The sequence below is a fragment of the Rhinatrema bivittatum genome, chromosome 1, assembly GCF_901001135.1.
Source record: "Rhinatrema bivittatum chromosome 1, aRhiBiv1.1, whole genome shotgun sequence".
Taxonomy (NCBI): Eukaryota; Metazoa; Chordata; class Amphibia; order Gymnophiona; family Rhinatrematidae; genus Rhinatrema; species Rhinatrema bivittatum.
Window position 1 is genome coordinate 484,912,046 of NC_042615.1, and position 13,054 is coordinate 484,925,099.

Consider the following 13,054-nt stretch of genomic DNA (forward strand, 5'->3'; position numbering starts at 1 on the left):
TCCCTCCTGGTGCTGAAGTGGATGAGCAGGGGGTTGGGGACACTTGGCTAGCTCTGTCCTTTTGTCGCTGGGGGTGGACAACTGGTGGTGCGAGTTCCCTCCCTCTCAGGAGAACTCTTGGCGTCCTGCAGCAGTTCAGCCACACAGGGAAGTACTCTTTATTTCTGCTCTCTTTTTGGCTTTTTGTATGGTAAAGTTAAAAAAAAAAAAAAAAGAAAGCAGCTGGCAAAGTGGCAGGATTATAGCAGCCAAGAGTGCTGTGAGAGGTATTCCAGTCAAGTTTTATTTGTGGAGACGTTCTCAGCTGGCAGTGATTTTTATCCACGCAGTTAGGCCTACTCAACTGGCACAGCGTAGTTCATTGAAAGTCAGCTGATGGCGCGCGGTAGTACCTGCCTCTCATATGGCAATACGCACAACTTGCGCACCAGTCCCTGCTCTTGATGCCTCTCTGGAGGAGAAGGTAGGTCATGGCAGGCAACGGCAGCATCGGAGCAGCAAGGCAAGCAAAAATCAGGCGCAGGAGCACCCCAGAAGGCCATGAACACCCTCTCATCAGACCAGGTATTGGCAGCCATCTTTACTTTGGCTGAATATGCTTCAGAGCCTTTAAGGGGATCGGAAGATTTGCCTCCTCCTTTATCCACGCAGTTCAGAGCCCCACGAACAGGAGAGAGCCTAATTCTGATGAGAGGGACCTCCTCAGGGATGAGTCTGAGGACTCCATGGTGTTTTCCTTAGAGTTTGTGCTGCTTATGCATAACACCTACTTGGTCAGGAAAGCAGCAGGGTGGCAGTTAGCTCGGCCTCAGGGATCCCTTGGACTGCATCCTGGTAAAAGACCTAGGAGTTTGAGGGATCAGTTATGGATGGCCTAAGGGGTCCAACAAAAGCTTTTCCCTTTCACAAATCTGAGAAGTTAGTAATCAGGGAATGGGATACTCCAGAGACAAACCTGAAGGTTGGCCAGGAGATGACAAAATTGTACCCGTTGCCTGAAGGCACACTTGAGCTTTTGGCGCTTTCAAAGGTAGATGTGTCAGTGTTGACGGTCACTAAGAAGACAATTCCGGTGACTGGTTCAGCTGCGCTGAAGGATATGCAAGACAGAAAAGTGGAAACTCATCTCAAAAAGATTTTTGAGTTGTCTGTGTTAGGCAAACGTACTGCCGTTTGCACTAGTTTTAAGCAGAGTGCTAGCCTGCACTGGGTTCAGCAGTTGTAGGCTACTAGGCTGCTGTCTGCGTCTGAGGCTAAGCAGACGGACTGTCTGGAGGCAGCAGTGGCTTATGTAGCTGATGCCTTGTATGACCTCCTCAGAACTTCTTTGAGAATTATGTTATCAGCAATCTCAGCCAGGTGCCTCCTTTGATTAAGGAACTGGTCAGCAAATGTTTTGTCCAAGTCAATTTAGGATCATTGCCTTTCAAAAGAAAACTCCTATTCGGAGAGGACTTGGAAGAGCAAGTCAGGTGTCAAAGGAGGCAAGGGTTCCTTTTTGGGGCATTCCCAATTCTGACCAAATAGAAGGTTTTGTCAGAGTAGGCCTTGTGCAGGAGCCCAGAGACAAGGGGGCTGAAGGCAAAAATCCTGGAGCCATACCTTTCGAGGGGACAGAAAACCAAACCGAGATGGCTTTAGCCAGGGATCTGATAGAGCTAAGTCTTCACAATGAAGCGAGGGCGGTCCACTCCTCTGTTCCTTCTATCAGAGGACATCTGACTTTGTTTTATGAGGAGTGGGTCAAAATCATGGCAGAACAGTAGGTCTTAAGAGTGATGAGACGGTTACGCGTTAAAATTCTCTCGGCCATTACGAGACTTGTTCATGGTCTCCCCTTATGCCCTATTGAACAAAAGGAAGGAGGTCCAAGAAACTATGAATCATTTACAGAGGCTGGGAGCCATTGTTCCCGTGCCTACAGAGGAGCAAAGAACAGGAAGGTATTCCATATTTTGAGGTACCAAAAAAGGAAGGGTCCTTCCGTCCAATTTTGCATTTGAAAAAGGTGAAATGTGTGTCTCAGGATTCCTCGTTTTTATATGGAAACCTTGTACTCAATCATCACAGCAGCGCGAAAGGAGAATTTCTGGCTTCCCTAGATTTGACAGAGGCATACCTGTATGTAGCAGATCACCAACGATTCCTGAAATTCCATGATCCTCGGGAGGTGTTTTCAGTTTTGTGTCCTTCCTTTCAGATTCGCAGCAGTTCCGTGTGCCTTCACCAGGGGTGATGGTGGTTGTGGCGGCAGTGCTCAGGAAGAAGGGCATACTGGTTCACCCATATCTAGACGACTGGTTCATTCAGGCGAAGTCTGAAATCCTCTGCAGACAGGCTGCATCTCAAGTACTGCAGCAGTTGAGGTCATTAGGCTAGGTGGTAAATCTGGTGAAGAGTCATCTCACCCCTTCTTAGGTTTTGGAGTTCTTAGGAGCACGCTTCGATACCAGGATAGGGAAGGTTTTCTCACAGAGGGTCACATACTCAAACTGCAGACGCAGGTTTGCAGGTTTTTGAATGCTATGATGCCCAGGGTCTGGGACTACCTTCAGGTTCTAAATTCTATGGCATTGACGTTTGAGTTAGTTCCTTGGGCTTTTGCACACGTGCGGCCTCTACAGAAGTCTTTTCTTTCCCGGTGGGATCCATTGTTGGAGCAGTTTCATCTTCCGTTATCTCTCGAGGAGACTGCCAGGTCCAGCTTTTCAAGGTGGCTTGGTTGGGGCCCATCTGAGTTGCAGGTTGGACTTCGATGTTCTGGACTTGAGTGGTGGTTACACAGATGCCAGTTTCACCGGATGGGGTGCCAGTCGGCCCAGGGGCAGTGGTCCAAGGATGAGGCATCCTGGTCTATCAATCTGTTAGAAACGAGGGCAGTGATTTTGCGTTGCTTGCCTTTCTGCCTCTATTACGCGATCACCCGGTGCGCATCTGGTCGGACAGCGTGACCACTGTGGCTTATATCAATCGACAAGGGGGAATCGAGAGTCATTTGGTGGCCCAGGAATTGTTTCCCAGGGCAAAACGACATCTGGAATTGCTAGCAGCATCCCATATAGCCAGAGTGGATAATATTCAAGCAGATTTTCTCAGTCACCCGAGGCTGAACCCCAGGGAGTGGGAGCTGTCGGAGGAGACAATGGCTCTTCTACGTCACAGGTGGAGCATACCCCGCCTGGACTTGATGGCATCTCAATGTAATGTCAAGGTGCCTTGCATCCACAGTCACAGAAGAGAACACAGGGCAGAGGGAGTCTTTGCCCCCGCTGCACTGTTGCCCCGAGGGATTCTTCTTCACGTGTTCTCCCTGTGGCCACTGGTGGGCAAGGTGCTACAGCCTTAGAAAATCATCTGAGAGAGGTCATCCTGGTGGTGCCGGAGTGGCCACAGTGGCCATGGTTTGTGGACCTGATCAATCTGGCAGTCAGCGGACTATTGTAGCTCGCACATCTATCGAGGCTCCTTCGTTAAGGTCCAATATTTTCGGATCAGGCAGGTCGCTTTTGTCTTGCGGCTTAGCTTCTCAGAGGAAGCGTTTGAAGGGGAAAGGATCTTTGCAGGATGTCATTTCCACCTTGTTGCAGGCTAGAAGGCCGTCCAATTCCTTGCCATATGTGAGGATCTGGAAAGCCTTCAAGGCCTGGGGTACAGATCAGGGAGTAAGACCTACTCAGACATTGGTAGCAACATCTTAACCTTTTTGCAGAAAGGGTTGGTGAAAACTTGGGTTTTATCTCCCTCAAGGTACAGATGACAGCCTTGGGCTGTCTTCGTGGCAAGGTGCATGGAATGTCTTTGGCTGCTCATCCGGATGTGGTGCGATTTCTTGGGGGGGGACAAAGTGTTTGCGACATCTGGTGCAGGAAAAGGAGAAATTTCTCCCAGGGGGTTGGCAGGTCCTCATGGGACCATTCTCCCTGGTAGCAGGTTGTGGACGAGCAGGGGTTGGGAACCTAAATTGCTCTTTTCTGGTGCGCCGGTGGTGACAGCTGGTGGTCCGGCTCTCTCCCCTTCAGCGAGGATCGTGAGAAGCCTCTGCCACACTTCTTCAGAGAAGTAGTTTGTCACATGTTTCTTTGTAAATGTTTTTTAAAGGAAGTGACAGGAAACCGGCTGCTCACCCCATCGCTGGAGGCAGAACATTCAGGCAGTAGCGCTGTCGCGGCTCCTGATCCTGCTTGCTATTGTCGGCGCCTGCTGCATGGTCAGTCACGCCAGCCATGTCGCGTGCAAGCCGCTGCTCTGCCTGTGGAGAGCAATCTTCACGTCTCTCCCGGGCCAGCCAATGCTCCCGCTGCCTCTCCGGGGGGGGGGGGAAGAGGGTTTGTCGCGAGGTGCTGTAGCAACATTGGGTAGGCAGCGCGGCCCTGGTAGGTTGCCAGCTGCCCCGGAGGATGAGGCCAATACATTCCCACTGAGTGCGGGATTGGCAGCCATTTTGAAAACTTTTAAGACTGCTGAGGAGAGAGTGGCAAGGGAAGGAGATCTCCCGCCAGCCAATTTTAAGCCCGGGAGGCCCTAAAGGAGCAGTCTGGTGAAGATCCTGATTCCCTGGAGGGGGATTTGGGGGGTCGTCCTGTTTTTCCATGGACTTTGTGCTTTTATTGCACAAAGCATATCTGGCTAGGAAGTCCAAGCGGCATTTCCTCCCCCAGGTGCAGACTTTCTGAGGGATCGTCCAGAAAAGTGCCCAGACAGTCAGACGCCAGGGTCCAATGAGGGTCCAGAAAGTCAAGGTTCCTGCAGTGTGGGGTACCATGGATGACACTTCCTCGGAGGAGTCCAAACACAGAGTGCCCTCAGGGGATTGTCTTCCTGGTGCCCCCCTTCTTTCAGTAGTCAGGATCAAGAGAAGGAGCTGGAGAAAATTCCTCCCATGGACAGGGACAATCCTAAGGTCGTTTGCCTTTTTCAGAGAGAAGAGCTGGGTCCTATGATCCTGCACATCCTGGCAGAGTTGGAAATAGCGGTTTCGCAGGTGGAGCTGGACCAGGACACGGTAGATCCAGTCATGGCAGGCTTATGGGGCCTGGCCAGGGCTTTTTCTTTTCATAGGATGGTTCAGCAGTTAATGGTCAAGGGAGTGGGATACTCCTGAGACAGGTCTTAAAGCTTTCCATAGCCTTGTGACTTTATCCCTTGCCGGAGGAGACTCTGGAACTCTTGAAGGTACCAAAGGTGGATGCTTCTGGGTCAGTGGTCACAAAAAGAACCACCATCCCAGTGGCCAGTGTGGCGGCTCTAAAAGACCTCCAGAATAGAAGGCTTGATGTGCACCTCAAGAAGATTTTTGAGGTTTCGGCCCTGGGCATCCGAGCTGCGGTGTGTAGCAGTTTTATGCTGAGATGGGTACAGCAGTTATAGAGTGCCAGAGATCTCTCACCCCAAGAATCTGAGCAGGCAGAATGATTAGAGGCAGCAGTGGCTTATGGGACCGACGCCTTATATGATCTGCTTTGTACCTCTTTTAGGACGATGGTGTCTGCAGTCTCGGCTAGGAGGCTCTAGTGGTTGCGAAACTGGTCAGCAGATGTTTCCTCTAAGGCTCAGTTTAATGCACTCCCCTTTAAGGGCAAGTTCCTTTTTTGGAGAAGATTTGGAACTGATAAAGCAGCTTGGTGATAATAAGGTGCACAAGCTACTGGAAGACAAACTAAGGGGACCAACATTTTTCTGCTGGTTCGCGCTCGCTTTCAGGGCCAAAGGTGCTTCCGTCAGAGCAGGGCTCCGAGCACAGACCAGAGACAAACCTCAGGGAGGTCTCTGTCCTGGTCTCAGTCCTTTTGTGGACGTAGACAGAGATGGTTCTGGCCAAGGGTATAGCGGAGCCAAATCAGCGCAATGAGATAAGGCCAACCCACTCCTCTGTCCCAGTCATTGGGGGTCATTTGACTTTTTTTTTTTTTATGAGGAGTGGGTCAAGATAACGCCGGACTAGTGGATTCTAAGCATAATAAGGCGAGGCTATGCTTTAGAATTTGCTCGGCCTCTAAGAAACCTTTTAATGATATCTCCCTGCATTTTGCCAGTGAAGAAACTGATAATTCAGGAGGCCATCCATAGGCTGAAAATGCTGGGGGCCATTGTTCCCATCCCCCGGGAGGAGTGGAGGACGGGATGTTGTTCCATTTACTTTGTGGTGCTAAAGGCCACCCAGTTCTGGATTTGAAGAAGATGAACGTAGCTCTCAAGGTTCCATATATCTGGATGGAGACTCTCATTTCTGTCATAGTGGCGGTGCAGCAGGAAGTTCTTCCCTGGATTTAATGGAAGCATATCTGCACATCGGTATCAACCAGGATCATCAAAGATACCTCAGATTCATGATTCTTGGAAAACATTTTTAGTTTTGTGCTTTTCTGTTCAGCCTACAATGGCTCCATGGACTTTCATCAAGGTGATGGTGGTGGTAGCGACAGCCCTCAAAAAGGAGGTGGTGATGGTTCATCCATATCTGAACAACTGGCTCATCTGAGCGAAATCAGAAAAACTTTGTAGATAGGCGGTGGAAGTGGTCTTGCACCACTTGAGATCCTTGGGCTGGGTTGTAAACTTGGCCAAAAACCACCTTTTTCCTTCTCAGATTCTGGCATTCTTGGGTGTGTACTTCGATATCCGTGTGGGCAAGGTCTTTCTCACGGAGGAGCAAATCGTCAAGCTGCAGGTGCAAGTTCGGCACCTGTTGGACACCCAAGTACCCAGGGTCTGGGATTACTTGCAGGTCCTTGGTTCCATGGCCTTGACTCAGGAGCTTGACCCGTGGGCGTTTGCTCATATGAGACCTCTATAGAAAGAGTTGCTATTCCGCTGGGATCCGATGTCAGAGCAGTTTCATCTTCCATTACCGCTTACAGAATTTGCCAGGTCCTGTCTTGGCTGGTGGCTTCCTGGGACCATTTGGGGGGTGGGGTGGGCCTCGAAGAGACACAATGGGTGGTAGTGACTACTGATGCCAGTCTCACTGGTTGGGGGGCTGTTGTCAGTCCCAGTCGGTACAGGGCAAATGGTCAACAGAGGGAGGCGACTTGGTCCATCAGTCGTCTAGAGCCAAGAGCGGTGCTGTTTGCTCTAGAGAGGTTTCTTCCTCTTCTGCGGCATCTGGGTAGTCAGTCCTTTTGGACAGTGCGACAATGGTGGTCTACTTCAACCATCAGGGAGGAATCAAGAGTTGGCCAGTAACTCTGGAAGCGGAGATGCTGATGTCCTCGGTGCTGTTTGCTCTAGAGAGGTTTCTTCCTCTTCTGCGGCATCTGGGTAGTCAGTCCTTTTGGACAGTGCGACAATGGTGGTCTACTTCAACCATCAGGGAGGAATCAAGAGTTGGCCAGTAACTCTGGAAGCGGAGATGCTGATGTCCTGGGTGGAGCAGCATTTGACCTTGATAGAGGCATCGCACATAGTGGGGTCTGACCATGTGCAAGCAGATTTTCTAAGTAAACAACAGTTGGATCCCGGAGAATGGGAGCTATTGGAGAATGCAGTGGTCCTCATTTCTCACAGAAGGGGCACTCCTCACATGTATCTGATGGCAACTCAGAGGAATGCCAAGGTGCCATGTTTCTTTAGTTGCAAAAGAGAGCAAGGAATGGAGGAGGTCAATGCCCTGGTGCTTCCTTGACCACATGATGTTCCAATCTACGTGTGTCGTCCATGGCCTCTGGTGGACAAGGTAGTAAGGAGAATAGAGGTCCACCCAGGAAAGGTGATTCTCGTGGTTCCGGATTAGCTGCAAAGGCCTTGATTTGCGGATATCGTCAACCTAGCGATGGACGGCCCCTTGAGGCTGGGCCATCTACCAAATCTACGGCAGGGCCCTATATTTTCAGATCAAGCGGATTGCTTTTGACTAGTGGATTGGCTTTTGAAAGGAGGCAACTCAGGAAGAAAGGCTATCCAGAGGATGTTATTTCTACTCTGCTGCAAGCTTGCAAGACCTCTACTTCCTTGGCATATGTCCAGGTTTGGAGAGTCTTGGTGTATGGAACAGGGGGTTATTCCTCAGCAGGCGTCTGTGGCGCAGATTCTGGCTTTCTTGCAGAGAGGTGCAGGTGTCAGCCTTAGGCTGCTTATGGGGCAAGATTCATGGAACAACTCTGGCTGTGCATCCAGATGTGGTGCGTTTTCTTCTCGGGACAAAGCATTTGAATCCCCCTATTTGTAAGGTGTGTCCTTCTTGGAGCCTTAATTTGATCCTTAGGGGTATGTGTGAGATGCCATTTGAGCCTCTTAAGAGAGCCACCATAAAAGATCTGAATCTGAAAGTGGTTTTCTTGGTAGCAATTTGTTCAACCCTGTCATGCAGTGAACCCTTTTTGTGGATTTCGGAGTTCGCTGAGGATGGCTCCCTCCTTTCTGCTGAAAGTGGTTTCGGCGTTCCACTTAAGTCAGTCAGTGGAGCTTCCAGCCTTTACAAATCTGGAGATTGATACACCTCATGCAAGGGAATTGAGGCATCTGGATGTCAGGAGGGCCTTGTTGCAGTATATAGAAGTCACGAATGGTTTTCGGCTGTCTGATCACCTTTTTGTGCTATGGAGTGGTGCAAAAAATGGTCAAAAAGTGTCAAAAGCCATAATAGCCCATTGGTTTGAAGGAAGCCATTGGTTCTGCATATATCTGTTGCAGTTGGCCTGTCCCAGAGGGGACAGGCCAACTGCCTGTCCCAGAGGGGAGCTCATTCTACCCATTTGCAGGTAGCCTCCTGGGCAGCGTGCCAATTGGTTTCACCGCAAGAGATTTGCAGGGCGGCGACTTGGAAGTCTTTCCATACCTTTGCCAGACACCGATTGGACATCCAAGCTCCGGATATCAACAACTTTGGTTGAAGTGTTCTTTGAGCCGGACTCTCGCAGTCCCACCCCAGTTAGGGAAGTTTTGGTACATCCCAGGAGTCTGGACTGATCTGAGTACATACAGAGAAAGGAAAATTGGTTCTTACCTGCTAATTTTCGTTCCTGTAGTACCACAGATCAGTCCAGAGTCCCGCCTGGGGGAACAGGAGTTTTTTGAAGAGTCCGCTCAATCTGTTTTCTTTAATAGTTCTGATTAATCTGAAAATGAAGAATGGTACAGGTTTCTCATTATTCCTGTTTGGATATATTCTAAATTTAATTATAGTTCTGAATTATGAATTAATTTGTTAGAAATCATTTTGATTAAGTGTTTTCTGCTTGGGTACTGTTTAATACTGAGGAGATGCAGGTGGCACACCAGGTTAAGAGGCGGTGCCTGCGAAATTGTCTCCATCTGCTGGAAGGGAGGCAAAACCCCGGAGTCTGGACTGATCTGTGATACTACAGGATAGAAAATTAACAGGTAAGAACCAATCTTCCTGTATGCTTCATGTAGACACCAAAGGGCCTTTGTTTCAGGCCAAGGGAGAGAAGAGGCCAGAAATGGAATTAGGATCTGCGGCAAATGAGGAAGTGGATATTAATGGGCAAACTGGATGCACTAAGTGATCCTTATGATATGGATGTGGTGGCCTGCACATCTAGCACTAATGTCTCCTTGACCTTCTCTATGGAATAATCACTTTCTGTATCTCTCTGCAGTGAAGTCACACATAACTCCGAAGAAAAGGAGCAAGATGCCCTCATGCCACAGGGTGGAACCGGTTACAGGCAATGGCCGAGAGTCTCCATCACATCACAAAAGCAGACACAAAGTAGAACCAGCTGTATTCAGTGTCCCAGAGTCTGCATCACACCATAGGAGCAGTCACAGGGGAGAGCCGGCTCCTTACATTGTCCCAGAGTCTCCATCACGCCGCAGGAGTAGCTGCAAGGTCGAGCCGGCTGCATACAATGTCCCAGAGTCTCCATCACGCCGCAGGAGTAGCTGCAAGGTTGAGCCGGCTGCATACAATGTCATAGAGTCTCCATCACGCCGCAGGAGTAGCTGCAAGGTCGAGCCAGCTGCATACAATGTCCCAGGGTCTCCATCATGCTGCAGGAGTAGCTGCAAGGTCGAGCCGGCTGCATACAATGTCCCAGAGTCTCCATCACGCCGCAGGAATAGCTGCAAGGTTGAGCCGGCTGCATACAATGTCACAGAGTCTCCGTCACGCCGCAGGAGTAGCTGCAAGGTCGAGCCGGCTGCATACAATGTCCCAGGGTCTCCATCCCGCTGCAAAAGCAGGCACAAGGCAGAGCCGGCTGTGTATAGTATCCCAGTGTCCCTAGAATCTGTGAGTCACTTATTAATTTAATGCTAACACTTGGAGGGAAAAACATCTAAGATGGGTTATGCCTCAGAAGCTTCTAGCTTCAGTGGACTTGCTGGTGTCTATGCAAGGCAGATCAGAACAGTAGCTTTGTCCAGGAGAAATTCATAATGTGGTACTGCATGGTATTTGTTCAAACATGTCTGTGATCGGGGAAGATGGAGGTACCTGCAATGTAGGCTTGTTTATTTTTTAAATTTAGATGCATTTCCAAAGTCCCTCAAAGCAAGGGATGAGCATAGTAACAAACATAAATTATGACATATAATAGTGTGACAAATATAAACATCTAGTAAAACTAACATGAGGGGGGGAGGGGGTTGGCAACAGTTCTCTGGAAATGTCGTATCTGCTCTGACCCCTGCCCGCTGTGTATACACATGCTTGTTCTGACTCTTTCCCCTTCCACCCACAGACACCCAGGTACAGTTTACGGAGCCGGAAATCTGTTGCAGGCTTCATCAGGGAGTGAGACTCGCAAGACTAACGGGAAGCATGGCTTAGATTGGAGAGAAGCCGACTCATTCGTCTGGTATAAATTAAGCCTCACGGGAGCTGGGTGACCAGTCAGAGCACCTGCTTTCCTTGTGTGAACCAGCTTTGTGTCCCTCAAAATATGGGTGGGACCTTTGGTTTTCTACAGGAGCCCGTTTCCTGTAGCTCACTGATGTCTGTGAGTTTTACATGTAGCAGAAAGTGAAGGGAAGGAAAGGGAACGGTTTGAACAGGCTGTTCAAGTCTGTGGAAATGTTGAAATAAGCAAAGAATATTTAACTTGTGGGTGTGTAAGCCAAGGGCTATAACACTGGAGCAATGGGTGAATATGGCTGACTATTCATCTTAGAAACCTGCACCATGCAGAGAAATCATTGTTGTGCTTTGTAATGTATCACTTATCACCATGCCATGGTTAATGTCTCCTGGGGGAGGAAGGTGGCTAGTGACTTCTCACAGCAGTGCTGATGATGGACAGGTCACAGTCACAAACCAAGATGAAATGACAAGGAACTTTTTTTTAATTTGTGTTTTAACCTTTTATTTGCTATTTTCCTATTAAAAATCTGGTTTTGCTTAACTCTGTCTTGCCGCTATTAGTGGATGTGTGTATTTCTTTTTGTTGTACCCTGATAAAAACATATCACAGCAAATTTCTATACTGCTTGGCAGTGTTAGTGCCCTGTCCCATCAGCAATCCCTCTCCACTCTTTGCTGTGCACTTTACTTTGCAGTTCCGAGTGTCTGGTGAAACTCTCTGCCCCCACTCTCTTGGAGACAGATACATCGGCAGGACGGAAGCAAACAGATTTCACTTGAATCCCTCGCTCTCCCCTGCCACACTGGCTTACAGAACTTGTGCTTCCCTGGCAGCATGGGCCTTCCATAGCGCTCATCACTGAAAAGGAGAAGGAGAAAGGGCCCTTTTATGATCAATACACCTGTGTCTCTCTGCATTGAAGAGCAGAGAGACAACCTTTTAATAAAAATGCATGCCACTGGAAACGCATATGCACCCAGCTGAACACAACAAATTACAGGGTTATTTTTCCGCTTCTGGATCTACCGAACGCTGTGGTGTGGCTATTCTTCTTCTTCATAAAAATTATATCCTTTTGCATGGAGCTTAGCCACTCTGACTCGGTGGGTCGCTATGTACTAGTTCAAGGTAAAATATTTAGCCAAATGGTTATATTGGCTTCCGTATGTGCTCCAAATCAATATAATTGTCAGTTTTTGTTCAGCTAGTGACAGATGTGTTAGCTACGGGTAATGCCCCTCTCATAATGGGTGGCGATTTAAATTGTGTTGCGATGTGACATTTTGACAGGAGCGGGAAAGTGGTAACAAAGAGTGTTCATAGCACAAAGTGGGTGGGTTTTCTTTATAACATGCTGCATAGCGTAGACATTTGGTGGACACTTTACCCAGGGTCTAGAGCAGAGCTTTCCAACCTGTGTGTCGCCTGCAGTGTGCAGGTGTGTTGCTCAAGCCCAGTCAACTCAGACGTGAGTTGAGCTTTTTTTTTCTTAGCAATTCACTTTTTTTTTTCCTCCAGTTCTTGTGATTTTTGCTGTCAATCATGGGGTTTTTTTTGGGCTTGGTGGGTGGGACTTGAGCTCAGCTGTCCCTGTTATTGGCTGCTGCTGCTGATGAGGCCTGGCCACAAGGAGTACTGACTGCAAGCAACGGTGTCTGGTGATCATGGAAGGTGTTATGTACCATGGCAGGCTTGAACCCTGAAGGGAGTGAAGCACTTAACTGGCAACAATCAAAAAGAAAGAGGTACATGAGTGGGGGGCTAGACATGTGCTGGGGGACAGAGAGAGGAATGTGTGGGGGCCAGATGTGCTGGGGGGAAGAGAGATCAGGGTGTGGCGGCCAGATGTGCTTGGGGGGGGGAGAGATGAGGGTGTGGGGGACAGTCGTGTGCTTGGGGGGGGGAGAGATCAGGGTGTGGGGGACAGTCGTGTGCTTGGGGAGAGATGAGGGTGGGGGGGGGAAGAGATGGTGGGGGGGACAGTCATGTGCTTGGGGGGGAAGAGATGAGGGTGTGGGGGATAGTCATGTGCTTGGGGGGGAGAGAAGAGGGTGCTGGGGGGGAGAGATGAGGGTGTGGGGGACAGTCGTGTGCTTGGGGGGGGAGAGATGGTGTGGGGGACAGTCATGTGCTTGAGGGGGAGAGAAGAGGGTGCTGGGGGGGAGAGATGAGGGTGTGGGGGACAGTCGTGTGCTTGGGGGGGGAGAGATGGTGTGGGGGACAGTCGTGTGCTTGGGGGGGGAGAGATGAGGGTGTGGGGGGGAGAGATGAGGGTGTGGGGGACAGTCGTG

General features: G+C 49.6%; 1 protein-coding gene across 1 annotated transcript in view; it reads left to right on the forward strand.

Moving 5' to 3' along the window:
- Positions 1-11,245, forward strand: part of LOC115094525 — a 60,682-nt gene extending 49,437 nt beyond the window's left edge. The window contains exons 8-9 of the mRNA XM_029607663.1: positions 9,558-10,192; positions 10,644-11,245. Of these exons, the coding sequence (XP_029463523.1) occupies positions 9,558-10,192; positions 10,644-10,700 (692 nt within the window). The 3' untranslated portion in view covers positions 10,701-11,245. The remainder of the gene's footprint in view (positions 1-9,557; positions 10,193-10,643) is intronic.
- Positions 11,246-13,054: the final 1,809 nt, after the last annotated feature.